The 27,722-nt window shown below is 45.2% G+C and overlaps 1 protein-coding gene across 2 annotated transcripts in view; it reads right to left on the reverse strand.

Moving 5' to 3' along the window:
• Nucleotides 1-25,415, reverse strand: part of KY (kyphoscoliosis peptidase) — a 39,235-nt gene extending 13,820 nt beyond the window's left edge. The window contains exons 1-8 of one of the 2 annotated variants that reach the window (XM_081910409.1): nt 25,003-25,415; nt 14,594-14,644; nt 12,751-12,798; nt 9,739-9,813; nt 8,496-8,543; nt 3,990-4,072; nt 1,687-1,795; nt 265-382 (exon numbers count right to left, since the gene is read on the reverse strand). In XM_081910409.1, the coding sequence (XP_081766535.1) occupies nt 265-382; nt 1,687-1,795; nt 3,990-4,072; nt 8,496-8,543; nt 9,739-9,813; nt 12,751-12,798; nt 14,594-14,644; nt 25,003-25,144 (674 nt within the window). In that variant the 5' untranslated portion in view covers nt 25,145-25,415. Of the gene's footprint in view, nt 1-264; nt 383-1,686; nt 1,796-3,989; nt 4,073-8,495; nt 8,553-9,738; nt 9,814-12,750; nt 12,799-14,593; nt 14,645-25,002 lie in introns of both variants that reach the window. The other variant, XM_081910408.1, reaches the window with a different exon arrangement.
• Nucleotides 25,416-27,722: the final 2,307 nt, after the last annotated feature.

A 27,722-nucleotide genomic window follows, 5' to 3' on the forward strand; every position in this document is an offset into this window, starting at 1 on the left:
CAGAAAAAATCAGAGAGCCTCTTCTAACTAAATTATCCCCATGTACTCATCTGCCATTATGTTAATGCAATGCGAGCCTCAGCAGATGGTACAAAGTAAATTATGGAGGGGGGGGGGGGCGGAAAGCAAAATTGACCTTTCTAGGACTTGCTGCTGTTCAACAATACAGCTTCAAAACAGTGCTTCAAATCCTAGTTGGTGTAAAGAGAGATAGAACTGGTGCATAGGTAACAGAGCAAGGGAACATTTCTGATCTTCATGTACCTGCACATTTGTTCAAAGAGCCCAGCGTATCCCTCGCAAATGCTCTTTCCGCTCTGGAGAACATCCTTGGGCTTGAAAGACTGCTGGTCTTTGTTAAAGAAGCCCACAATATCATATTCTGGGGAACAAAGGTTGAAAGTTTAACCACAGGTGTAAAGTAAACAAATAGACAAAGTGAAACAAGGGTCATTCAGACCTGCGCTAGGTAACCAGGAAATATTCACATACAAACAGGTACAACAGATGTTTACGTAGGGTGGGATTCACCTAAGGAAGCCTGTCAGTGGAAACCCTTGGTAATGTGCAATGGATACTGACACGCTGTTGTTAAAGAACAAGAACACAACTTTTCCTATCCAAATTAGACTTCTGAAATGAAGAAACTTAACCAGGAGAAATGCATTAGTGTGTAAAAGGACTGTGAATTCAGTTAACTTCTGCTGCTGAAAACAAACTCCTAGCACTAAGTTCAGTGTGCTCAGAGTCACCCTGTTCTTTAATTGTAATTGGGATGTCTTTTGTGTCTGGCTCTGGTTGGTAGATACTGAGATTCTAACAGGGGTGGGAATCAAAGGAGGTCTGATCAGCCTGAAGTCTGCTTTGCCCCAGGGATAGATGCACCACCAGATCTAAATTCCTGCTAGGCTCTCACCAGTAGGACAGAAAGGGAAGAGAGGATGGCTCTTTTCTTTTTCAGTACGCCAGTCCGTGGGTTGATGTACTTTCCCTCCCTGTGTTGGTGGGGTGTTGGTTGGAGAATGGGAGGGTTTTGGATCTAGCAGCTTCAAATCCCACAGTGACCCACCACTGGTGCACCCCTTCCCAGTGCTTTCTCTCACTGGACCTCAGCTGGAAAGCGCCAGTGACAATTCTTCCTGCACTTCCTGTTTTCAAGGAAGCACCTCCCTCTCTGCCCAGAGACCGTAGAATTACATCCTAAGGGAGAAGAACTGTTCAACCCTTCCCATTCCAAATTGCTACTTTTCCCTCCTTGCAGCAGAAAAGCTGTAGGCACCAATACAAACCCAATCTAGTATGAATCAACTGTCATTTGTTTCATAAATAGTACTAAGAGCCTTCTGTGGTGTCACAACACTATTTTCACAGCTGCGCCAAACTTGAACTGGGAAAGAATGGCCCAAGGGAAGACAATATTTTACATCTGTATTTTCGGGGAATGAACAGTTCTCTGAAAGGTATATGAGTGAGAAGATTATTGACACAGCACTTTTTACAGTGGTGGTAAAAACATTTCAAAGTTTCTTAAAATTCAGATTTTCCAGGCCTGATGCATTTTCGTGACATTCTCCCTCCCTCTATTGTCAACACAATATGTAACCTGGGTTCTAGAACCACAGTAAAGGCATGCAACTGTTCAGCATTATCCACAGGTTCCAGGAAATGACGGCATCCTCTGCTTACCTATATGATGGCATATCCATGTCCAAATGGCCCTAACCTTTTCCAGGTCGGTACGTGCTACGCGAAGCAAGGTTTTCACTAGCTCCTCCACAGTACTCTTGGCGGTCACCTGTGTTATAGGAAGAAAGTGGATAACTGGTGATTTCGAACCAACTGTGAAGGTTGGTTACATTTTCTGCCTTCCTACAAAATTTAGAGGATCTCTCTTAGGGTCCACTACTTGGCAGAACCATTGACTTCATCAACAAAATCTCTTCATCAACAAAATGACAAAGCCATTTTTCACCTTCTCACCCCTTGCTTTTTCCTGTAAGACCTATTGCAGTCGTTAAGAGTCATCAACAGGCTCATCACAGCTATCTGCCAATCACCCATTCCCACCACCCTTCTGAGTAATACCCCTCCCCACCACCTCACTATATAGAAGGGTCTGGTAACTTCTGTTTCAGTGTATCTGAAGAAGTGTGCATGCACACGAAAGCTCATACCAAGAACTAACTTAGTTGGTCTTTAAGGTGCTACTGGAAGGAATTTTTTTATTTTGTTTTAACAAAATCTCTGCTATGTTTCACAGAAAGCACATTAGCTTACAGGTGTGGGGAACCTGTGGCCCTTTGGAGGTTGCAGAACTTCAGCTCGCGCCATCTCTGGTCATATGGCTTGTTCAACAAACAGAGTTGTAGTTCAGCAATGTCTGGGTTGCCAAAGGTTCCCTACACCTGGGTTATAGTTTGGCTCAGGATGGAGCCATTTTCTGTTTGTTTAGAAGCCCTATCTATTAGTCAGCAGACTGGCATAAGGCACTCAGAACAGGTTTTTCCTCAACTTCATCGTGCTGTTCTTGGCAGCTTGCTGTGTTTTAAGAAGCAAGTCTTTTACAAGCTTCAAATATATTATTGGGTAGGGTTACTCTCTCCTATCCTGCGTATGCCCTTCAGATACGTTTAGACACTATTCTATAACTAGATTCTATTTAAACTGTTTCCTTTCACATGGTATGATGGTTGTCAGCCAGACCTGCTCAACCCTCAGGCCAATATGAGATTCTGTTACTGTACAGTTTCCTCTGCCAGCCAATGAAAGTGTGTTGTATCTGTTCTAAAAGATCTGGAAGCCACATACTCAGCGGACACCTCATCCTGGGCTGATGTTGCCTTTGTGAGAAATATTTAGCAAGTTGTTTATGGAGTTGCCAGTGAAATTTTTGTCCAAAGTGAAATTGGAAGCAAATTTTGGAGCTCCTCCTGAAGTGAAACATCTAAGGGAAGCCAAACAACATTTTGATAAGACCTGTGGAGTTTCTCAGCAGCTTTTAAGGTTGTCCTCAGATTTTGCCTAAAGCAAAACATTTGGAAGTGCTTCCTCAGGGAAATATCATCTGAGGAATTACTAGGGAAAGGGATCATTACTCAGTAGTAGAGCACTTGCTTTGCAGGCCCAATGCCTCACATCTCCTGTTCAAAGGACCAGCCTTCCTCAGACTAGGGTCCTCCAGATGTTGTTGGACTGCAATTCCCATCACCCCTCATCATTGGCCACACTCTCTTGGGGCTGATGGTGTCCACAACTTCTGGAAAGCACTAGGTTGGGGAAGGGTGAGGCAGCAAGTAATTTGAAATGTCTCTTTCAAATGGAGAACTGCTTCCTGTCAGGGCTGGCAATACTTGGTCTAAGGCAGCTTGGGATAAGAAGGGAAGAGTTCCATTCAGATGATTGTGGAAGGGTATTCTTAATGCAGAATCTGAAAGACACCTCAGGAATACACCAATGAAATTCAAAGGACTGTTTGTGTTTTGCCTGCTATTCAAGTGGAAGAGGTTGTCTGAAGGAGTTGATATGAGCAACAGACTCTGCAATCATCAGACTTCAACAAATTGTATTATAACTTCTCAAAAATGTGATGATGATTGCAGAGTATTCTGCATAGATAACTCAGTCAATAACCCAATTCCAAGGATCATGAATTTATGTTAAAGGCCAGTTCCTGTAATCTTTTTTCCCCCAAAGTGGTTATTATTGTTATTTAAAATATTTAAATTAACACTCTGCTGACTGCTTTTTTAATTCACCACACAATTGGCTTCTCAGCATATTTACCAGCAGCCATGTAGCTTTTTCCACACAGTGTTGTAAAAAATAATAATTGAACTGATATATCTGATCATTCAGACAACCAAATTCCACAAGCATTCCATTGTGTAATTACTAGAATATATGCAGTATATATCTGGTGCTGGAGTTTTAGAAATGATGGGAAGCAGAGTTTGAATTCATGATGTCATGACCTCCATTTATGTTTTTACCTTTGTTGCATATGCATCCAATTTCTCAAAGTCCTTTAGGTCAAAAGGTATGGATTTCAAGCATGACTTGTCCCATGGGTAAGCTAGGAGAAAAAACACATGTCATCGGTAATAATTATTCTGGAAAGGAAGAAACATTTCAGCTGGACAAACGCTCTAGCAAGCATAAACCAGATCTATACTAAAGTCGTTTTCACATGGAAGGTTTACAATAGTTTAAGTTTCCCTCCATTTATTATGTAAAAATAAATAAAAGTCCACTAGCAGCTGAAAAGGCTAATAAATATATAGTGGCATAAGCTTTCTTTGCCCAAAGCCTGTTTCATCAGATGCATGGAGCACTTAGCAGGTAAGTTTATACATGAACTAAAGGTAAAGGTACCCCTGCCCCTACGGGCCAGTCGTGTCCGACTCTAGGGTTGTGCGCCCATCTCACTTAAGAGGCCAGGGGCCAGCGCTGTCCGGAGACACTTCCGGGTCACGTGGCCAGCGTGACAAAGCTGCATCTGGCGAGCCAGCACAGCACACGGAAACGCCATTTACCTTCCCGCCAGTAAGCGGTCCCTATTTATCTACTTGCACCCGGGAGTGCTTTCGAACTGCTAGGTTGGCAGGCGCTGGGACCGAAAGACGGGAGCGCACTCCGCCGTGGGGATTCGAACTGCTGACCTTTCGATCGGCAAGTCCTAGGCACTGAGGCTTTTACCCACAGCGCCACCCGCGTCCTTATACATGAACTAGGAATGAGGATACTCCAGCCTATGCCCCAGTGGTGCTCTAGCAGGAGGTCCAATTTGGCCAGTGAGGCCATGTCTTCCAAACCACGTCCACTTGTCAATCAGCTGATATCATGCTGGGCAGGAGGGCTGGGTTTGATCACACCATCCCAGGAGTCCTTGCGCCAACCATTGAGGCCTCTGGAGAGTTGGAGGTTTGGAGGGTGTTTGCAGTTTTTTCAATGGTGTTCCCAATATATACAGTTTCACGTAAACACACAGTGCCTCAGAACATAGCCCCTGTGTAAATGGGGAGTTGCCTGTATTGCATTGGCTTTGTGCACCTCTTCCCAATTTATAAACATTAAGGCACAAAGGGGAGGCAAAAGGTTTCCTGATTAAGCGGGAACCAAAAGGCTAAGCAATGGAGGAGATTTGCATCAGCTGCAACACATGCAGAACACAGATTGTTAATGAAAGATGGAATCAGATCTGATCAGCTTTGTAAAAACATTTTCTCTATGCAACCATGTGCATCCCTACCTACACAGGCTATCGCTTCATGTAAACAGCCTATGCCCGAAATCCTATGCACTATGTCCTGGGACTAAATCAATTTGAATAGATACTATATCTGAGTAGACATGCATAGGATTGTGTTCATGATGGCCACTACCTTAGGTCACTTTTAAAGGGGATTACACAAATTGATACAGGATAGGACTGCCAGTGGCTGTTGGGCATCATGGCCCAAGGGGCAGCTGCTCCATTAGGCAAAATTGGGCAGTGCTGCACCAACCCCAGTCTGCCCTCAGCCAGCCCCACCTAACTGCCTTATTTACAGTCAGTCCAGGGGGTGGTACTGCCTGTCAGTTTCCTCTTCCTTCGTCTCGGTGTTGCTCTCCTGGGATTCAGCAAGGTGGAGGATGGAGACAAAACTAGAAATAGCTGCCTCTGCCTCTCGTTGGTTCTGGCTCCACCTGTAATGGGCTCTGGTTCTTGTCCTCCCTGCTTTCTGCCCCATCAGCCACCAGTGCCTCTTGGTAAATATGCAGAATGCCACTGAATGACAGGCCACAGTAGGACAGGCTGATTGCCTCAGTTCCCTGCTTCTCAGCTTCCCAGAGGCATCTGCTTGGGCCCAAATATTCTGAGAGATTTGCAGAAGATCAGATTTGGATATCGCCATTATGTTGACTCTTCATAGATGCACAGCCAACACAAGCCATCTATGCTGTGTTGTGTGAATTAGCTATACATCAGCTGATGCACTTGGGTGCTAAATACTCTCTACTGCAAATTGGCAGCTTCATGGGCCCAGGAACAATGTCCAGAAGTAGTCTAACTGCGTCACACCTCTCCTGATTTTAAAGCCAAGTAGCACACGGCTCCCTTGCTCTGTCTCCCTCCCCAACACACCTTTTCTGCTGTGTCTGACCTTTGGGGAATGGGCAGGCACAGCTGAAAAAAGCCTAGTGTCAGAAGTCTGTGTGTCTCACTATTCCTCAGGCTTGGTTCAACCTCATTTCCAGACTGTGATTAGTGATGGAGCAACTACAGGCAAGAGGGTGTGCGCTGTCACCTAATGTACCGAACAGCCATCTGTCTGTCTCAAACCAGCACTCAAGCACAAGGCATCTGTCTCTTTAACAGGCTTGTTTGTTTATCTGGCCTTTCGCTGAAGAGGGCTATTACACTGACCTAAAGAGAGCTAAAGCAGATTTACGCACTTAAAAGGTTCCTGCTCTATACAGCTCAGAAAATTACTTTTTTGCCATTTGGGAGCGGGTAGTTTCTTCAAATTGGTGATCAGTTTTAGTCTTTGTCAGGCTATAACTGAAAAGGCTCCCTACAGCTGCAGAATTCACAATAACTCTTACAGTCACACACTGTTACCATTAGCAGCCAGAATTGTGTACTAGGCCTCTGATATGCTGTGCAAACTGGAGCAAGGCAATATTTAAGCACAAATAACATTGGCAGGCACTGACTATACCAATTTCGAATGTTTAATTGGAGGCCTATCTTAAAAGCAACATGCTCAGCTAAAATACTTGCCCATCAAACTTCCAAAAAGGGCTGTGCATGGTCAGGTTATGGTGATGCACACACCTTGCCATCAACAAAATGAGGTTGCATCTCCATAAGGACTGGCTCCAGGCTGGAAGGGTTTCTGGCCAAAGTACCATCTAGTGTGCCCCTCTTACATTGGTGGGCTCCCTCAGCTGTACTTGGCAGTGGTGGCGATGGTGACAGAAACATCACTCCAAGAGAGGCCAGGCACTGCCATTTTATTTCACCATAATGCCCTAGAACACTTCATGTAGCTGTTATGTGGGTTTTGGGGGCGGAGAGTAGGCTGAATGCCTGAACCCCTTCTAATTCTTGGACTAACCAGGCCAGCTTCTTGGTGAGGTGTCAGCTTGGGTGATGGGCCATTAAACAGAACAAAGGAAAGGGCTTTGTGTGAGATAGCAAATGGGTGGGTCAAAGGCCAAAGGCAGAGTTGAAAGCCGAGAGTTGGGTGATGTGAGCTAAACACTAGAGTAAGGTTACTAGACGTCCCCATTTCCCGGGGATAGTCCCAGGATTTACAAATCAGTCCCCATACAAAATCAATTGAAGTTGAAAAGTGTCCCCGGATTCATGGAATTTTTTTAGTAACCTTACACTAGAGGCAAAGCAGAGAAAGATGTTTGATTTCTACAGGAATTGAAGGCGGTGGCTAACGGTGAAGCAAGGCCCTCTTGGGGTGTTAATGCTGTGAAGCCTCTCTATCATAGGCTCAGGTTGCTTATATATGTGTATATAAACCACATATCATAAAGACACCACAGTCTCTGCTGTGCCTCATTCCAAAGGAAACACAAACCTTGGGTAAGAACCTGGACTCACACCACTTGGGGACTGGGGTGGCGTGCAGTGTTCACTTCAGGGTGCTGTGGGACATTAAAATGGAGGCTCACAGGCCCAGATGCTCAAGATGGAGGGTCCAACACAGGCTTAAGTTCCGGTGGACCCTGCTGGAACACTGGGACAGTGGCCTAGGATGCCAGATGCTGATCTCTACCATGGCTGCTGTGCTTTATACGTTCACTCCCTAATAATCAGCTGTATTTGTAACTAAGAAATGTGGAGGTGTAATCTGAGAGCAGGATTTCCTTCTCAGCCAAATTGCCAATGCATTGATGGCATTTTCAAAAGCTTAGTAAGTTTAGCCTCCTGGAACTCATCGGCACCAGCATCCTTGCTCTGAGTCATCAGAGAGGACTCACCCCTTGTTCCATATGTTGCATACACAATTTTTTTAAAGCCCATTACTTCCCCCAAAGAATCCCGTGGTTTGTTATGGTTTCTGGGAGCTGTAGCTCTGGGAAAGATAAACTACAGTTCCCAGGGTCCTTTGGGGAAAGCCATGTGATTTAAATGTACGTTGTGTATGCAGTCCAAGGCATCTTTCTGGGGAGCTGTGGGTGGCAACAATGCTGCTGCTGCTGCTCATGAGGATTGCCATCTAAACAGATGGAAAGTGCTGTCAGGTCAGTTCCCAAACCACTTCAAAGATAACAGAGCTGGCAGCACAGAAAAACTGTCCAATGGTGAACATGTGGCAAGGAGCACTACATGGGCAGCCTTGGGTGCTGAATGCAAACTTGGCTCTGAACTCCATTTGTTTTGTGTGCGCATTTTTTTCTTAAAAGGATGCTTTCCGTTTTGTATATTGTTGTTTCCTCTATAAACTCTGTACTGTAGGAGTAGGAGCGATGGTATAATACAACTCTATAGTTACCATGCTGGTCTTTCAAACCCGGTGGACGGGGTCTGCGTTTTCTGTTCTCCGGAAAACCTATGAAATTGTGAAAAGCATGTGAGATAGGTGAACGGATGTAAAATGAATTGAAGTAGAAAGACGAAAGAGAAGTGAGAAAGGAGAGTAGGCCTACAGAACAAGTACTTAATTAATTGACACTGATTTGTTCAAGAGGTCATCACACTAAAACCCCACATGGCATTTTCCTAGTCTCAGTGTGGTGTGGCAGCCATGAACATATGATCGTGTGAAAAGCATGCTGCAAGTGTTTCTTTTGCCATGGGTTGAGGACATATGTTGAACTCTCAACTATTTGTGTTCCCATCATCTCTGGGATATCAGCTCACTAATATGCCCAAACCATTTTAAAGGGCTTGAGTATAGTCTCATATGTGGAAGATTTTACTTATTTACTTCTTGCTCTCTTTCTCCCTCTCTCCTACTGAATATAGTAAGAGGAAAGGTTGGGAAATTGGCCCTACAAAGATGGAACAATTCTCCAATAATAAAAGTGCAAAAGTGACTGAAGCTTTTTGTATGAGAAAATAAACGAGTGTATTCTTTTCTGCCATTAGTGGAGTTGGGTTTGTGGAATTCAGATTGGACGGGTATGGAATAGGTAGGTCAATTTTGGAAGGGTGATCATTTTGATCATGGCTATTTTATCTGACAGAGTGAAGATAATATGGTTCCATCTCCTCAGGTCAGGCTTTGTAGTTGTGGAGGTATAGTTTGTTGAGGTTTCTAGTTATTTGTACCTCTAAGTATCTGAATTTGGTATGGCAGATTTTTATCTTTGTGATGTTGGAAAACTCTTTTTGTATATGAGGTGGGGTGTTGAAACACATAGCCTCATTCTTGGCAAAGTTTACTTGTAAGCCCAACACCACTGTGAATGTGTTGAGTTCCTTGGTTAGGGTGATTGCTGTATTTGTGGGGTCTGGTGTTGTGACCATCAGACCGTCTGCGAAGGTAGGCCACTATTAATATCCCACATATCACAGTGGAGGAATTGTGGATAAGAGAAAATATCTTTCCTAAGGCTACCTAGCGAGTCTGCAGAAGATTTGAGGACTTCCTCTTTCATTTCATTTCATATGAGATATTTTGCCTTTATCAAGGAACCAGTCAATTTATTTTTATTGCTGCGAGAACAAGGGAACAAAAAAAAATGTGTAAGAATGGTTCCAAAACAAAATATTGATTTTTAAAAGCGGCATACCTTTCCCAAAGGAGAGTTTTTTGAACAACTGTGGGGTAGAATTTCTAGCATGTACTTCTACTGTCACGTGGGTTCCTGAAACAAGCAAGAATTTTTGAAGCTGGTCAGTACCCGGAAACGTAATTCAGCATGTAAGCATCATGCCTTGCATCCAAGGCAGTGAGAGCCCAAGGATGAAAGTGTTAGGATAATCCTGCATTCCTCCTTCCTACTGAAACCCCAAAATGCTAAGAGCTGCAGTGATAGTGGGAATGAAAGTAGTTTTGGGTAATTCTCTCCTCCCGCTACCACTCCCTGTGCCACATTCCAGGCCTTCAAGGGGCAAAGGGGTTGCAGTGGGGAGAAGGACAGCCGGAAAGCCCTCTTAAACAAGCAGGTGTCCGTTTGTGCAACACTGGTTACATTCCCATACAAAACAAAATGGCAGAAAAGGCCATTTTTTTCCAAGTCACAACCAGGACAATCCAAGTCACAATCCAGAACAATCAGGAACTGAAAGGAATTGTTCCTTTGCAAGTGGGAGGATTAGTACACTAGAGAGTTTGCTGTCAGGAGCTGTCTGGTGCAGACAAGGCAGCTGGAGGAAGCTGTGTGGATTCAAAGTCCTTCCTCCAGTGCTTTGAATCCACACAGCTTCCTCTGCAGAGGGGGCAACACTCTGTTTAGAAAGTTTATGAGCTGGCTACCCACATAAATATGCTTCCTTTATGCTTGCTTTCAGTATAAGCTATTCAAAAGTTCAGATGTATAACTACCTCAAGCCAATACTCATTTCTCAGCCTCTCTTAGAAGGGAACCATGAGGGACTTTCTTCAATCAAGACATATTTTGACAGTTGTATACCCCTTTGTGTTTGATATTTCCTCATCAAACAGAGAAATTTGACTGGGAGCCTCTGGGCACTTAACAGATGTTCTGTAGTTTCTTTGCAGACAATGAAGTCAAGTAATTGCCCTGTCAGTCCTTCATTCTTACTTCTTCCAGTTCTCTTTTAGTTTATTGAATCTTTTCTACTCTTTCTCCACAAGGTATGGCTTACAATTGGGCTTGCTATATATATATATATATATATATATGCTTTCGTAGATTTTCACGGGTACAGGAATGCAGGTTTTGGTGTCCTCGGGTGTCTTCCCGTGTAAAAGTTGGGGTGTCTAGGCGACGTTTCGACGAGGTCTCACTCGTCATCTTCAGGCTGGTGCTTTCGGCTTCTTGTTACTGGAACAGAGCAGGATCTCAGTGTTTGAGTTCCTATAAATACTGTTGAGGGGGTGTGGTGTATAGCCTCCAATGTTCTGGGCAGAGAGGAAGTTCCCAGGCTAGTGTGCCTTTTCTTCTTTTGTTCCTTAATTACTTGAGGGATATCTTGAGTGATTTCTTGAGTGATATCCTGAGTACCACTTAGGTGGGTCATTAGGTGTGGATTAGTTGCTAAAGTCTTTGTGTCTTGACCTCTTGAACTTTGTGAAGAGTTTTTCTGAGAAGATGGCTGTACTGCACTTAGTTGTGCTCTGGCTTGGCTTCGTGTATAGGGGCGAGCTGTGGTTTTGTGGCCTGTGTCAGCCAGATCTGTGTAGGGATTGCAGGGGGGTGCAGCATCCGGAGGTGCCACCATGGTTTGGCTACTGGATGGTGTCTGTAATTTATCTGTGGAGAGGGTCTGGGTTTGGGTCTGGTGTGGTTGATTGGTGATGGCGTTCTGTGTGCCTCTGGATCTGGTGTCAGTTTTTGTGGGGAGGGCTAATTTCCAGATGTCTGGCAAGCGGGATGTGTCGTCACGCTTGTTCATGTTGTGAGGGTGTTTCTCTATCTCGATGGCTTCCATGATTATTCTCTTGTGGTGATGTTCCATGTTAAAGAGCAATTTGGAATCTGCAAAATTAATTTCGTGTCCTGTTTCTTTCATGTGTTGGAAAAGAGAGGAAGTTTTGACAAGAATGCCGTCAAAAAAGAAGAAAAAACTTCTTCTGGAGCAGATTTGCAGCAAAAAGTCGTAGCCTCTAAGAAGATCATAGGAAGCTGCCTAACGACAAGTCAAATCCCTGGTCTATCTAGTGCAAGGGAATTTTGAGAAAAAGCAGTGGACACTCACAAAATGGCTGCCATGGAAAGCAGCCCATTCATAAAATGGCTGCTTTGGTGGGCATAGCTATAGGAGTTTTCTGAGGGACCTACTGGGGATTGCAGGAATTGAACCTGTGAACATTGCATGCAAAGAATGTGCTATATCACTTCATGATGGCCATTCTCTTTTGGAGGATTAGAAAACTATCTGTATAATGTTCTTCCTCCAAGGGTAGGGTTGTCACAAAGCAAAAACCGGGACACCCTGAAAGTTGAGTTGTTGTTTTTTGTTTTGTTTTACAAAAACACCAAAAAACATGATTTTTTTACTTACCTAAGATCCAGGACAAAACACTGCCCTTCTGACATCAATTCCACTTTTGAAATCCTGGTAACGTCCAGGAAAATCCAGACATATGGCAGTCCTATCCAAGGGGCATCTGACAGACTATTTATGAAGACCGAATGCTAGATTATTGAAATATGTCTGTTTTTTCTTCATTTTATAATGCAAACTTTTTAAAAAATGAATAGAAGTTCTATAATTTTGGATCTTTAAGTATTTATTGTTATAATGAGAAATCATCAGGAAAAAAGTAGTTTAAAATGCTTTTGAGATTGCATTACATACTCCTTTAGCAACTACATTTTGCCTCCCTCAGGCATATTTAGATTGATCAGGCATGCAGGATTTTTTTTTTAAAGTAGGCCTTCCCTCATCTTAATCCTGCTTTCAGAGATTAATTTTATTGAGTTTTTTTTCTTCTTTCAACCTCTGTAATTTTGTAACATCTGGTCATGGTGATTTCCCAAAATAGGATGCCATTTTTTGCTCTGTTCAAACATCTCTAAATGCTCTACTATTTTATGATATTCTAAGGTAAAAGCTCACTCCCAGTAACTTGTAGCAAAGGGCACTATCAGACAGTTCATTGGTTTATCACATACCTTGGGCAGAGCAGGAAGTAATGACTTGCTGCATCTGAGCTGCATGGCCTGGTGATGGAAGGAAAGCTTTAGTGACAAGAAAACAACCTATGAAACAGGGGCAAAGTCCATGCAAAAGCAGGGAAAATGCAAGTTGGACTAGTGGCAAAAGATTGAAGAGTATCATTATTAGCAGGGTGTTCCTGTTTAAAGTCCCAGCCAGCCAACCATACCCTCCTCCAGGATAGGTCATTCCATTTCCCCTCCCAAACACCAGTTGCCTGTTCTTCTCCAACTGAAATTGAACATCACCTCCTTATGTCCAACCCATGGTTTGAATAGAGCCAACACATGTACATGGTACAAGTAAGATAACTGTGAAAAGTAGCTTTTGCCATCTGTCATGGATGCTTTAGCTGAGATTCCTGCATTGCAGGGGGTTGGACTAGATGACCCTTGATGTACCACCCAACTCTATAATCCTATGATTTGTGTAATTGTATATATGTAGACTCTGCTCCAACTTTTGATGAATGCAACTTGGCAGCAAGGATAATGGATTCAATCCCCACTCTGTGCATTCACAGAACACACACACTCATATTTTAACAGGTCCGTGGTTTTATATAATTTTGATTTAAAATACTAGTCCACTTCCCCCCTCCAAGCATGGAAGATAGACCAGTCTACATCAATGGACACACTGAGTTGCATCCCTTTTCTTTCAAAGATCAGTATATTGGCAGTCCCCAGAGAGAAGCTGGAGCATTTCAGCAATGTGTTTGCCATTCTGGGTACCACGTATCTTATGGCTGGCATGGCTCAGACCCATGAAAGATGATGAGATATCGCTGCAATGTGTGTGATGACGGCCCATGTGTTTGTTTTAATATGGCTCAATCTGCAATTGCATCATAGCATTCAGAAATACTGTAGGAGCACCGGCTGCTTCACGGTGTCAGACTTCATAAGTACAGTAATCTCACTACACTGCCTGAAATTGATTTGTTGACACCTCCATGCTTGGTGCATGAAGATTTCTGGCAATACAACTGGAGATCTTCAGTGAATACCTATGAGTTGGTGGAAGCCGCTGTAAAGTCTTGTTAGATCCGGTTGTAAAGCTAAAGAGCCTATTTCCCTCTGATCTGAAAATTTCATGCCCAGATTCTTGGTAGTTCCTTTGCTAGGACTCCTGCTCTGGGGCAGCTTTTATAGAACGAGGAGCAGAATGACTCTGCCTCTTGTACTGTGGTTTGAGATGAGCAAAATGGAATTATCTCACGTTTCCCAAACTTGGTCTCCAGCTGCTTTTCAATTTCATTTCCCATCTTCCCTGACTACTGGTCTTGCTAGCTAGGGAAGATGGGAGTTGTAGTCCAAAACCAGCTGGAGAAGCAAGTTTGGAAAATACTGAAGAGTTATGCACACGGCCTAATATCTGGGTTTCTTAATTCAGGCTGCTAATATCTGTACTTGGCTGTTTCTGTAATTCGGGACTTTGGGAGCTCTCTCCCCCAGACTGCCTTCAGCACAGAAATCGCTAGCTCTGCAAATGCCGCCATGTTGCTATGGGCATCAGGACCGTCTCTACTGTTAGGCTGAGTAAGGACAGATTTTGCAATACCATTAAATGGGAGCAGATTGCCAGTTGTTTACAGTATCTGAGCAGCCTCTGTGAGTGGTGACAGCATTTGGACCTTATATTTCAGGCAGCAAAATATTCGGAGCTAATGATTAAACCTCCAAGAGACCCTACAGCCTCTATCAACATGGTATGGCTGCCTTTAATGGGTATTAGAATACACTGATCTGCACTGCATTTCTCACATGGAAACTCAAAGGGTGAGAGAAAATGACATACCATGAAGCTCATTTCCTAGTTTGTTGTTTGCATTGCCATCCCCTCGAAAGCCTAAAAAACAACAACCAGTAAATTGTGTTATTTATTTAACAAAAATTATGTACTGTTGGATTGTAACAAAACCTTTAAGTGGCTTACAAGAAATATTAAAATTATCAATAAAGAAGTTAAGAACAATTAATTAAAAACTTTACAATTAAAATAAGCAGTGAACTAAAAATCGATTAAAACATGTCAACATTTCCGTGCCTGGAAAACAAAAATGTTTTAAAGCAGGCACTGAAATGAATACAGCAAAGGCGCCTACTGATGTCGATAGGCAGGGAGTTTCAATCAATGGAGTTAACTTATCCAAGTCAATGGGTCTACTTTGAGCATGATTAACATCAGATATTGCTCATAACATTTTGGATTTGTCCAACTAGCGAACTAACCAAACTGCTTAGAAACCCAAGCCTAAAAGCCACTAGGCTAGCATAATGAATTCACCATCCCCTAGAAGAGTATTTAATCATGGACAGCTACAACAACAGAGCACTAGTAGCCTTTGTGTATATGATCTACTACTAGGACTGCTCTTAAGGCATACCTGCAAAAGCTCACTGTTCTTCCAAAGGTATAAATAGTTGGATGAAGTCAAAGACAAATTCTTAGCTGGGTTGTTATTGTTTTTAAAAAGGCTGAGCTAAGGAAATTAGAATGGTTTCCCTTTATAAATTAAAGAAATGTGCATATGTATGCTTATTTTTCATCCTTTACAGTGCAATCTTCTAGATGTCTTCTCTGAAGTTAAGTCCCACTGGCCTCCATGGGATTTGTTTCCAGGTAGCTGGGTAAAGAGTTACAGTCTTATTGTCCTCCTGCAAATCCTGAGAAGCTGGAGGCACTGAAGTCCTGCTCAGCTCTCCCTTTGACCTCTGAGGTTTCACTAAGAATTGAAAGCCTGCCCCTGGCACCATAAAGGTGTGATCACAGGATCATGACACAGCCTGGATTGCAGAACTGGTGACAAAAGAGGAGTCAAAGCTTTGGAGCGCTTGGAGATTTTGCCTAGAACTGTGTGGGGTTTTTTGGTGTGTGCATGCGTGCAAAATTAGGCTGGATGCCTGAGTCCTTCTAATTCCTGGATCCAGCAAGGGTTAAACTCTCATGGAGGATTCAGTTGTTGGAATAGCCAGGCTAGCTTCTTGGTAATGGCCCTAGGTATGGGTCTTTAGTATAAGAAAGGAACCTGCTCTGCGTGTGAGGGCAAATCGGCTGGTAGTGGCTGGTAGTGAGAAGGACAAAGGCCAGAGTGGAGAGAGTGGACTGGGCTACAAGCAAGTAGATGCCTGAGAGTCATGTCAAGGGTTGTGGCTATGGGAGATGCAAGTCCTTCTGGGGTATTAATGCTGTGAGCTCTTTCATCATAGACTCAGTCTGTATATATGTGTAAATAAACCATATGGCAAACAGACACCACAATATTCCCAGCCCCTCATTCCAAGGAAACCAAACCGTAGGTAAGCGATTTGAAGCCCTGGAATCTTACACTGCTCAGAGATGGGGATGTTGTGCAACAATATATTCCTTTTCAAACTCTTTCTGTGCTAGGGTGTGTGTATGCAGCTGTTAGTTTAAATTAAATGTACAGCATTTTCCCAAAGGAAGGAATGAACAAATGGGCTGGCTAGAACAAAAACACTCCCACCCCTCTCCAAACCTCCCCAGGGTAACTTCTGAAATGTGTTGGCTCATTCTCAAGGCCAAAATCTCCTTCTGTGTTTGTTTCGTGACCATATCCCTGCTACTCTTCCTTGTTTGGAAACAAACATACAACCCTGAGTGCTTTGACTGATCCACCTCGCTGCAGCTGACCAGGGCACCACGGCGGAGTGATGAGTGAACAGCCTGCCTAAGGGAATTTGGAATGGCTTGATATTGCAGACAGACAGTTTTCGTTATAAATAATGGCCACAACACATCAGGTTTATGAAACACGTAAACACCTAATGCATCAGCACAAATTGGGATGTTACATTTATATTTCTGCTCTGAACTTTGTCCATGGATATCTCAATCTCTTCTGGCCATTGAAAATAGTGACATTATTCTGACATTGAACTCTGCAGGAACAACACAAAATGAATGCAACATTAACTATACTTAAGAATAAAAATGATGACTTGCCTGCCTTTTGGAATGTGTGTGTGTGTGTTGTTTTAGTTTTTCTTCTTTATATTCAATTTTTATTTTGTGACTTTATACCATATGTATATTACTGAAAGACCAATCAAAAATAAATAATGGTGACAATCTAGCACAGAATTTGCATTTGCTTTAACATGTCATTGTTTTTCTTTAACACAACTCCTACATCTGCTCCACTCACAAAGAAAGCAGGAGTTAAGAAATACAATTTAATGAGCAAGAGAGGTGTGTGGGTAGGGTGGGGGAAGCTGAATCTTCCTAGCATCCTCTGCTTGCCCTGCTTGAGCTTCTCTCCTCAAGCCCTCTACTCATTCCAGCTGGGCATTAAGTTGATGCTCCATGGAGCTCCCAAAATAATCTTGCTCTTTTTTTTCTAAAAACAATTGCAGGTCTCCCCTATTTTGAATGGAGACATGATGCATGGCAGGGAGAAGGGGGTTGGGGACAGGGAACCTAATATTTCCATCCCCCTTATTTATTTGATGATTTATAATCCACACTTTCATAAAAAATATCAAGAGAGTGTGCAACATAGGAGAATCAAATCAACAAAAGTATTCATAATAACATTATAAAAACATCAACAAAACATTAATAAATACTGATGGGTCAAAAAAGAAACTTCCCATTGTAAAGGCCTGAACAAACAATACAATTTTCAAAAGACGTCTCAAAAAAGGGAGGCATGATTCCAGCTGAACCTTTATTAGTGGGGAGGGCCACAGGGCAGGGTCTGCCACAAGATAGGCTTGGTCCTTGGTGAAGGCCAAATGAACTTCAGGGATGTGGGCAATCAAGAGGAGTGCCCAATCTCTGTGAAGTTTTCAGTGGTCAAGGTGGAATTTAAGGAATCAGTCACACACAACTCCCTTCCCTAGAGCTACTATCAGCGTGACAATGTGTTTGAAAGGCTGCCTGGCCTAAGTCCAGCTGAAAGGTAAAGATCCCCAAGAAGGGAAAGTAGAGGTCCTGACATTGTCCATCACCTGGACAGCAGATTGAGCAGGCACAAGGGCCACAGCCTTCCCAACAATTCTGTTCTCTCCTAATAATTCCACAGTGATGCATCACCATTAAAATCTTGAGCATTTCATTTCCCAATAGGCTGCTCTTTGTTGTGGCAGTCTAGGATGTTCTGGGAATGTTGCGCGTTGTGCTCTTGTTTACGGTTTATGTAGGCATTGTACCTATGTGTGATGGGACGATGAGCTGCTTGTGCGTAAAATGCAAGTCCCTCAGAGTTTGATCAGGTTTTCAAACCTCTGCCTGTGACGGAGCCCCTCCAGCATGGCTGCGTCAATCACTAGTAGAATCCGAAAGTGGCTGCTTTCGGAATCGTTTCCAACATAAAAGCTCTTTAACGGAAACACGTCGTCTGGCCTCTCGGCGTGACAGTTTCCGGCGAGGTGTGGGTGTCCCTATAGGAGGTCCTGAGACCTCCCCACTGTTTTCGCTGGAAGCGTCTCTGAGCCATCCCTCCGACTCACTTTCCCTTGGAGTTCTTGCTCGCCCTCTACTGGTTCCCTCTTCCGCTGCTACTCCTCTCTCAACCTCAGTGAGCCTTTGCGCCCCCGGCGCTTTCGATGGCAGTTCCCTGACATCCACCTCCCCTCCAGGGCCCCCTTCACCCCCTCCCGTCTCCTCCCCTACTGGCGGTGAGGAGGTAAAACCCCTGAAAGAACCTCCTTCGTCTTCCGACGTCGCGAACACTTCCCTCCACTTGTTGCTGTTCCTACTCTCTCGGTAATCTTCGTCATCGGAGTCCACTCCCTCTTCCAACTCCGACTCCGCGAACCCTTCCATTTCCTCTTCCTCATCGGTGGTGCCGAAATACTCCCTCCTAAACCTTGCTATCGGCTGAGGTTTCCTCGGGAACCTTTGGTGGAACGTTTCTGTTAAAACCTCGTCATTGACTTCCTCTGCATTCACCCAGGTGTTTTCTGACTCCGGTTCCCCTTCCCACGCCACCAAATACTCCACCTGATTTCCCTTCCACCTGGAATCGAGGATTTCCGCTACATGGTTGCGGCGTTCCCTCTCTTCCAAGGCTGGTCCCCTGACGTACTCCCCTTCACGCCCCCCCCTGTATGGTGACAGTAACGACCTGTGGAACACTGGGTGCAATTTCATGTGGTTGGGTAATCGGAGTTTGAAAGCTACCGGGTTGACCTGCTGAATGACCTCAAAGGGTCCCAATCTTCTGGGCCTCAATTTCTTACAACCCCCTTTGAACGGCAACCCTTGGGTTGACAACCACACTTGATCCCCCACCCTTATGGTTTCACCTTCCCTTCTGTTCTTGTCTGCCTGCTTCTTATATTGTGCCTTAGCCCTTTCTAAGTTGAGCTGGAGCTGATGATGGATCGCTTCCATCTCTTCTACAAAATGTTCAGCCGCTGGGACGCTCCATCTCTCCCCTCCTTCCCCTGGAAATGCCCTGGGGTGACACCCGTAATTTGCCAAAAAGGGACTCATCCCTGTGGACACATTCTCCGCATTATTGTAGGCAAATTCTGCCAACGCCAACTTTTCGACCCAATCGTTCTCTCTGTCATTGACATAACACCTCAGATATTGTTGAAGAATGCCATTTGCTCTTTCCGCCTGCCCGTTGGTTTCAGGGTGCCGGGCAGTTGAAAAATTGACTTCCACGTGCAGCAAGCTCATGAGCTTCCTCCAGAACCTGGAAGTAAATTGTTTGCCGCGATCTGAGATCACCCTCAAGGGAGCCCCGTGCAACCTAAAGATGTGTTCTACAAACAACTTCGCTGTTTCTTCCGCTGTGACTGCATGTGAGCATGCTACAAAGTGGCACATCTTAGTTAACAGGTCTACTACTACCATGATGGCTGTTTTCCCCTTGGACTTTGGCAGATCCGTCATAAAATCTATTGATATCGCTTCCCAAGGCCGTTCTGGTGTGGGTAATGGTTCTAATAACCCTGCCGGCGCCCTTCTTTCCCCTTTGGCTCGCTGACATTGGTCACACCCTCTTACATACTCCCTTACATCTTCCCTCACCTTAGGCCACCAAAATTCCCTGGTAACCAACCACATGGTCTTGTGTTGTCCAAAATGTCCCGCCGTGGGGCTATCATGCAACTGCTTGAGTACTCTCCCCCTCAATTCACCTTCGGGTATATACAGTGCCCCTTTGTAATACAATGCCCCATTTCTTTCCTCAAAACCTCCGGGGCTCTCGCCCTCCCCCCTGAGACCTCTGAGCTTATCCTGGGCATATTCATCATTTTCCGTTTCCTCTACCAGTTCTCGTTGCCCCACCAGCGCCGCCCCACACACCCAGCGGTCCTCAGGGATGACATGTCTCTCTTCGATCACCCCCTCCCCTTCCCAATACTCTGGTTTGCGTGAGAGCGCGTCCGCCCTGACGTTTTCTGGGCCTGGCACATAACAAATTTCAAAGTTGAATTTGGAGAATTCCTGTGCCCATCTCACTTGTCGTTGGTTGAGCACTCGAGCTGTTCTCCAATACTCTAAATTCTTGTGGTCGGTGCACACTTGCACCTTGTGTTGTGCCCCAATTAATAAATGTCTCCACCTCCGGAATGCTTCGTGAATGGCAAGTAGTTCCCTGTCATACACCGTGTAATTCCTCTCGGATTTATTCAACTTCCGCGAGAAGAAGGCACATGGTCTCCACTCCGACGCACTCCTCCCCGGTTGAAGAAGGACCGCCCCTACCGCCCGGTCGGATGCATCGGTTTCCACTCTCATGGGTTTTCGTAAATCCACATGCAGAAGTTGTTCTTCCGAGGCGAAAGCCCTTTTCAGTTCTTCAAAGGCTCGATCCGCCTCTACCGTCCAAACAAATTTCTTCTTGCTGCTGAGGCAGTCGGTAATGGGCACCGTCAAGTGGGCAAAGTTCTTGATGAACTTCCGATAAAAGTTCCCAAACCCCAAGAATCTTTGCACGTCCTTCTTGGTCTTCGGTGTCTTCCATTCCAGTACCGCTTGGACCTTGCCTGGATCCATGGCCAATCCCTTGTCTGACAAGCGGTACCCCAGGAATTCCACCTCCTTGGTATGAAACTGGCACTTCTCCAGTTTCACCCACAGCTGGTTGGCTTGCAGCCTGCCCAACACTTCTCGAACGTCCCTCACATGCTGTTCCTCATCTTCCGAATACACCAACACGTCGTCTAAAAAGGCCACACAATTCTTGTAGAGCAAAGGTCCCAGAACGTGGTTTATAAAAGCTTGAAAACACGCGGAGCCCCCTTGTAGACCGAAGGGCATAACGAGGTATTCAAAGGCTCCCAAAGGGGTAAACATGGTGGTCTTCCATTCATCTCCCTTCCTTATGCGTATCAGATTGTACGCCCCCCGCAGGTCCAGCTTTGTAAAAATCTTTCCCTTCCTTACTCTGGTCAAAATGTCATCAATTCGGGGCATAGGGAAAGCCAGGGGCTCCGACACTGCATTGAGGGCCCTAAAGTCACACACCAGTCTCGGTTTGTCTGTGTTCTTTTTGTCCACAAAAAACACTGGGCTGCCCCCCACCGCTCGGGACTCTCTGATGAAACCTCGCTTCAGGTTTTTGTCAATGAACTCCCTCAGCTCCTGCATCTCCCTGTCTGACATGGCGTACAGCTTGCCTACTGGGAGTTGGGCCCCAGGGAGTAGGTTGATTTGACAGTCAAAGGGTCTATGCGGTGGCAGTTTGTCTGCTTCCCTTTCGCTGAATACGTTGCTCAGATCTGCGTATTGCGGGGGCACCTTCCCTTTGTCCATTACTTCCATCCCGGCTAGGGTGACTCTGTCTCCTCCCGAAACCTTCCCCTCCTTGCAGTGTTCTAGGCAATGCGCTGACCCAAAGGAGACCACCCTCTGATGCCAGCCCACTAGCGGATCGTGTAGCGCCAGCCAGCTCATCCCCAAAATGATGGGCGCTCCTCCCAGGATGGCCACATTAAACGCTATCTGTTCGGTGTGCCTTGCCACCCTCATTATCATCGGGACAGTCTGTTGGCTAACTTCTCCCCCCAACAGCTCTCTGCCGTCAATCGTAGTCACCTGCAAGGGGTTACTTAAAGGGATGGTCTGTATCTGGTGCTCAGCTGCAAACTCCTTACTCATGAAATTACAGGAGCTGCCTGAATCCAAAAGCGCCTTGATCTTTAGTGGGTGTCCGTTTGGCAGTTCTAGTAACACCTCTATCACTAAAGCGGGTCTGGGAGGTTCCGGCATGGGCACTTTCACTGCTCTTTGGCCTGGCTGCTGTGCCCCGACGGTGGCAGCCAGGCGTTGGCTTTTACTTGCTCCTTGCCTTCCTCTTCCTTTCCCCCAACAGCTCCTGCCATCCCTTGCCATTCCTTTCTTTGTGGGCAGACTCTGGCAAAGTGCCCTGGCTGTTGGCAGAGATAACATCTCTTGGCGCTCCTTCCCTCCTTCTTCCGCCCTTCACTGGGATTTGAAACTGCGCGCGCCCGCGCTGTTCCAACTTCCATCGGCTCTGCCGGCGGGAAAGGTGGCTCTGGAATGTCTGGAATGCGGAACTCCCTCCAACGGTCTCCTTTCCCTTCCCGCTTTTCCAAAGCCCTCGCCTCCTGGCGCGCTCCTATGCACAGCGCAGATTTGGTTAACTGATCCATAGACTCCGCCCTGGGCCCCCGGGAAAGCTCATCTTTGACGGTTGAAGAAAGCCCCTCTTCGAAAAGCATTTGGATGGGCTCCGCCGATAGGTCCCACCCCAATTTATGAATCAGCATAGTAAACTCAGTCCAGTACTCACGGACAGATCTGCTTCCTTGCTGGCAAGCCATTAACTGCCTTCGCACCACCCCCTGCTCAATATCGCTGGAAAACATCAGGTCCATGGCACGAAAAAACTTCCTCGTGTCCTTTAGGATCTCATTATTCGCTGCCATCAGGGGTCTAACCCAATCTTTCGCCCCGGATTCGAGATGGCCAATCACAAAAGCCACTCGCGATTCCTCGTCGGGGAAGTCATCAAACTGCAAGTTTAGAGCGTATTGCATCTCTGTTCTAAAGGCATGATAGTTCCTGGGATCCCCCCCGAATTTCTGCACCAATCCTGGCACCTTTCTGGCGAGCGGGGTGGTTTTCTCCTTTCCCTTTTCTGCATCCTGAGCCCTCCTCTCCTCAAGCCTCGCCGTTTGCAGCGCCAACTGGATCTCCAACGCCCTGTACCTTTCTTCCAGGCTTGGACCCCCTCCAGCTGCTCCTGCTCCTCCGGTTCCGGCTGGGTTGCTCATGATGCTTCTCCCTGCACAAGCTGGCTTTCGGTGACTTTCGGATTGCTGTGATGGGACGATGAGCTGCTTGTGCGTAAAATGCAAGTCCCTCAGAGTTTGATCAGGTTTTCAAACCTCTGCCTGTGACGGAGCCCCTCCAGCATGGCTGCGTCAATCACTAGTAGAATCCGAAAGTGGCTGCTTTCGGAATCGTTTCCAACATAAAAGCTCTTTAACGGAAACACGTCGTCTGGCCTCTCGGCGTGACAGTTTCCGGCGAGGTGTGGGTGTCCCTATAGGAGGTCCTGAGACCTCCCCACTGTTTTCGCTGGAAGCGTCTCTGAGCCATCCCTCCGACTCACTTTCCCTTGGAGTTCTTGCTCGCCCTCTACTGGTTCCCTCTTCCGCTGCTACTCCTCTCTCAACCTCAGTGAGCCTTTGCGCCCCCGGCGCTTTCGATGGCAGTTCCCTGACACTATGTATATAGTATGTAGGCGCTTTCTCTTCCCTAGCAACTGGGCTGCCTCAGTGTAGCTGAAGTGGTGCAAAATTCTAGTGTTGTATGTTGCTTCTGAGTTTCTTGGAGAAAGGGACAAAATTAGTAGTAGTGGGTAAGATGGTGGTTCAAATTTTACCAATTTTTACCTCAGTCATGAACTCACAAAGTGGCCTTAAGCAAGCCACTATTCACTCACTCTCCATTTGTAATAAAGGGACAATAACATTGATCTACCGTATTAGAGTGTTGAATGCTATACAGCACATTTCAGCATTAAATATGTGTGATGTATACAGACATACCTCGGGATAAATACGCTTCAGGTTGAGCGCTTCGGGTTGCGCTCCGCGGCGACCCAGAAGTAACAGAGTGCTTTACTTCCGGGTTTCACTGCTTGCACATGTGCAGTCAAAATGATGTCATGCGCATGCGCGGAAGTGGTGAAATGTGACCCAAGCACGCACAGACGTGCTATCGTGTCTTATGTTCTGTTTGGGATGCGAACGGGGCTCAGGAATGGATCCTGTTCGCATCCCGAGGTACCACTGTATTATCAATGGGTGATCTTGGACCAGTCTCACTCTTAGCCTAATCTACCTCACAGTGTTGTGGTGAGGGAAGAAATATTGTGGGGAGAATGATATACACTGAGTAACAAATGAATTCCCCTCATACCCTAGCAACTGGAAATGCCTGTTCTTCCCAGTTGCAATATCCTATTATTATCATATTTCATTACTACAGCTGCTGCTATTATTTTTCTGAGGTCACCCATTTCACTGGTTTCTGTACTGTGAAAGGAGAGTACTTAGGTCACCATTACAATTATGTCCCCTGCAAAATGTGCATCAGGCTATATACTAAAGTTCCTTGTATTACACTCATGCATGCTAGCACACACAGACACACACTGCAAGCATTTGTTCTCTTTGTTTATGATGGCAACAGACAGGAGATTGAATTACAGAATCACTGTCTGTTTCAGCAGCCCCCGTCACTGGTTCTGTCTGCAGACGGGGAACATTTTCTGAATGACAACTTTGGAGGTTTCTCACACTGTAAAACTTCTCACATTGAGAAGGGACAGTGTGAAGACATTGCCTTCACAGTAACTATGCACAATGCTGTGTTTATGCCCGATGTGCTGCTGCAGAGGTTTCTTCCCAGATGGAGATGCAACAGGAACAGTGTTTCCCGTTGTTGTTGTTGTTGTTGTTGTTATTATCTCATCCACCATCCAAAGTTCACAGGGTGGTTCACAACAATTTTCACAGGAAGGTTGGTAGGAGGGAGCTAAGCTGAAAGTTTGCAAAAGCAGCTCAGACAAAGGGAATACCCATGTTTTGTTAAAACTTGTTTGTGGGAGTGCATGTGCAAAAATAGCTCCCTCCTTCCCTTTATTCCCCCCTCCTACCACTTTCATCCTGCAAAGTTAAACCCTTGCCACCGAGTTTGTTTGCACTTCCCATCCTTGCAAGCTAACCAGCCAACACAGATTTCTTTACCTTCGCTTTGATGTGAAGCGTGGCTCTCTGTCTGTCTGTCCATCTGCAGCCTCTGCACCATCTTCCTCTTCTCAGGCTGGACTATCAAGAGCATTTCTAGGGCTACTGCACTGGGGTCTTTCTGAAACTCCATCGTCCCCATCAGAGCATTGCCTCTCCTGCCTTCCTCTTAGAAGTCCTAACGCTACTGCTGCTACAGCCGCCAAGTGCCCTGGGTATTTTCTACCCCTCACCCAAATTGCACACCCGTACAAACATGCACGCGAAACACACGCACGACTTTTGGCTGACCCTGCCAAAGGCACTGTTTGTGGGTACCCGGCAGAAATCTACCCTAATGAGTAGGTTACAAGTCACCTTTGAAAGGAAATCCCAGCAGGGATCCATTTCCTAAACCTGAGGAAGGAGACACATTTTGGAGAGAGAGGGAGGGAGGGAGGGAGGGAGAGAGGGAGGGAGGGAGGGAGAGATAGAGATAGGGGTCTAGTTTCAGAACATGTTCTTTTCGAACCCCCTCCCTTCTGGCTGCCCTTTCAGCATTAAGCCCTTGCTCACATGTAAATCCCGCTAACACCACTGTTGCTCTCGGAGAATTTGCTTTGTGAAGCCTGCATACCCCCTAAAAGGACTTCTGCTGGATTGCCAAACCCAATGTGGAAACTTAAAACGAGACTGCGGAGAGGGGGGGGTGGTCAATTATTTAAAAGCAGCAAAAAATAAAACAACAATAGGGATGCTTTTGGTGAATGAAAGTTTTTGATATCACATCCTGGGGTACTTGTTTCAGATAAAATGAGCAATCCCAATTATTTTCAGAAGCAACCTGGGTTCTAAAATATCGTATTAACAGCAGCGGCAGTAATAGCATTTGCCCGTCAAAAACACCCATTCAGTTTCTCAAGCAATTCACTTTTTCTGCAGCAACCTGTGTGCTTTGCCATTCAGTTTCATTGCAACTGCAGGCAGAGAACATGGAAAGGTGGAAATGTCAACAATTTTTACCAGCTCCCAGTCCAGCAAATAGAAGCACTGGCAGTATGGTATAGCAATTATGAGCGACCTAGTTTAGCCGGCTGCCGTAATGGGGAGAGTGTGCTGGCATAAGAGTTCTTTCTAAATATATCCCGGACCTCCATCCTGTCACAGTCCGAGCTGGCAGCTGAGCAATGTTTGGCTCATCGTCTTGGGGGTGGCAGGGGTTTGGATGGGAACACCTGTGGGCTGGAGGACAGTGCAACACAGCTAGATAGTTTTTGAACTTCTGCAGCCCTCGTTCAATGTATGAATGCAAACCCATGAAACTGATTGCAAGCCATCCTGGGCTTAAATGCTACCACCCTATGGTCCTCAAGTGACAGTTGGTGCTAGAATCAGCTGCAATAATTGTTCACATATATAATTTCTGTGTGTTTCTTGGAAGACTCCTGCAGGGCATAAAGGCGAGACCTTTTCAGCAATCTGCTCATCTCCCATTGTGGTCCACCAGCAACTGATACTTGGACATATACTACCTTTAAAACAGGAGACTGTAGCCATCATGGCTGGCAGAAAAGAGGTTCTGCGAGAAAGGGTCAAAATCATAAAAGAATATGAAACCAATAAAAGCAGCTCCCTTTATGGAGATAAAACTGTTTTGTCCAATAGCCATATAGGGCTTATTCACACTTACCTTTCCTCCACTCAATGCTGTTGTTGTTGTTGTTGTTCTTGGTGGTGGTGCTGCTGCTTGCCCCAGAGCTTTACCTGTGAAAACCTGCTCTTTAGTGCTCAATCTGAGCAAATGTCAATTTGGGTTTTAAGCAGATTGTCATTTGCTTGGGTTGAGCTCTAAAGAGCAGGTTTTCGTGCAAAACGTCTGGAGCAAAGAAAAGAAAAGAAAGGACACTTGGACACAGAGCTGTAAAGTGTGGTCCATGTCTAGAAAGTGTAGGGCAAAATATAAGAGTGGATAAGCCCACACACTCCATTTCTGATGTCAGTAGTCTATGTGGCAATTCAAAAATTGATTTTTGGAGTTGAGGCAACAACTTTGCACTTATGAAGACTAGGCAGCCTTTTGTGAAAAACTGGACAGGGTGACTTGCTAATTTGTAATTTAAATAGCTCTAGAACTCCATATTTTGTTCCCTAGGCCAATATAAAAAAATTCATTAAGCTTTTCTGCAATTTCCCTGTCTTCCTTTAGCAATGCTCTCATTTGCTACCAAATTGCTCAACTTTCTGCTCTCAACTTTTTAAAGGAAGTCTTTCCTTTTATAGCTTCCCTGATTCTGCTTGTTAACAGGGCTGGCATCCACTTCGACGGTATCTTTCCTAATTTGTGGTGGCATACATTCTGTCTGAGCTTCTATTATTATGTTTTAAAGAATCTCCAAGCACCCCAGAGAGATTTGAAGCTCCTGACTCTCCCATTTGACTTCCTTTCAACTAATCCCCTCATTGAAGTGGATCCACTTTCTTTCCTGCTTAGACCCAACATTGCTTCCCTTGATGGAATACTTGCTCTCAACATCTATTGACACCATTATTTTTGTAGAGATGGCAACTGGTATCCCAAGAGGGTACCAGCTTACTTCCTCAATGTGGTACTTCCTGTTTTCCTTTGTAGATGGAACAAATCAGAGAAACATGAGATTCCAGTAAAACTAAGAGTGTTGGTCAACTGTTGAAATACATACTCTATCTATTAATTTATTTACTTACTATATATATATGTCCTG

This window comes from Podarcis melisellensis (genome assembly GCF_964234715.1).
Source record: "Podarcis melisellensis genome assembly, chromosome: 5".
NCBI lineage: Eukaryota > Metazoa > Chordata > Lepidosauria > Squamata > Lacertidae > Podarcis > Podarcis melisellensis.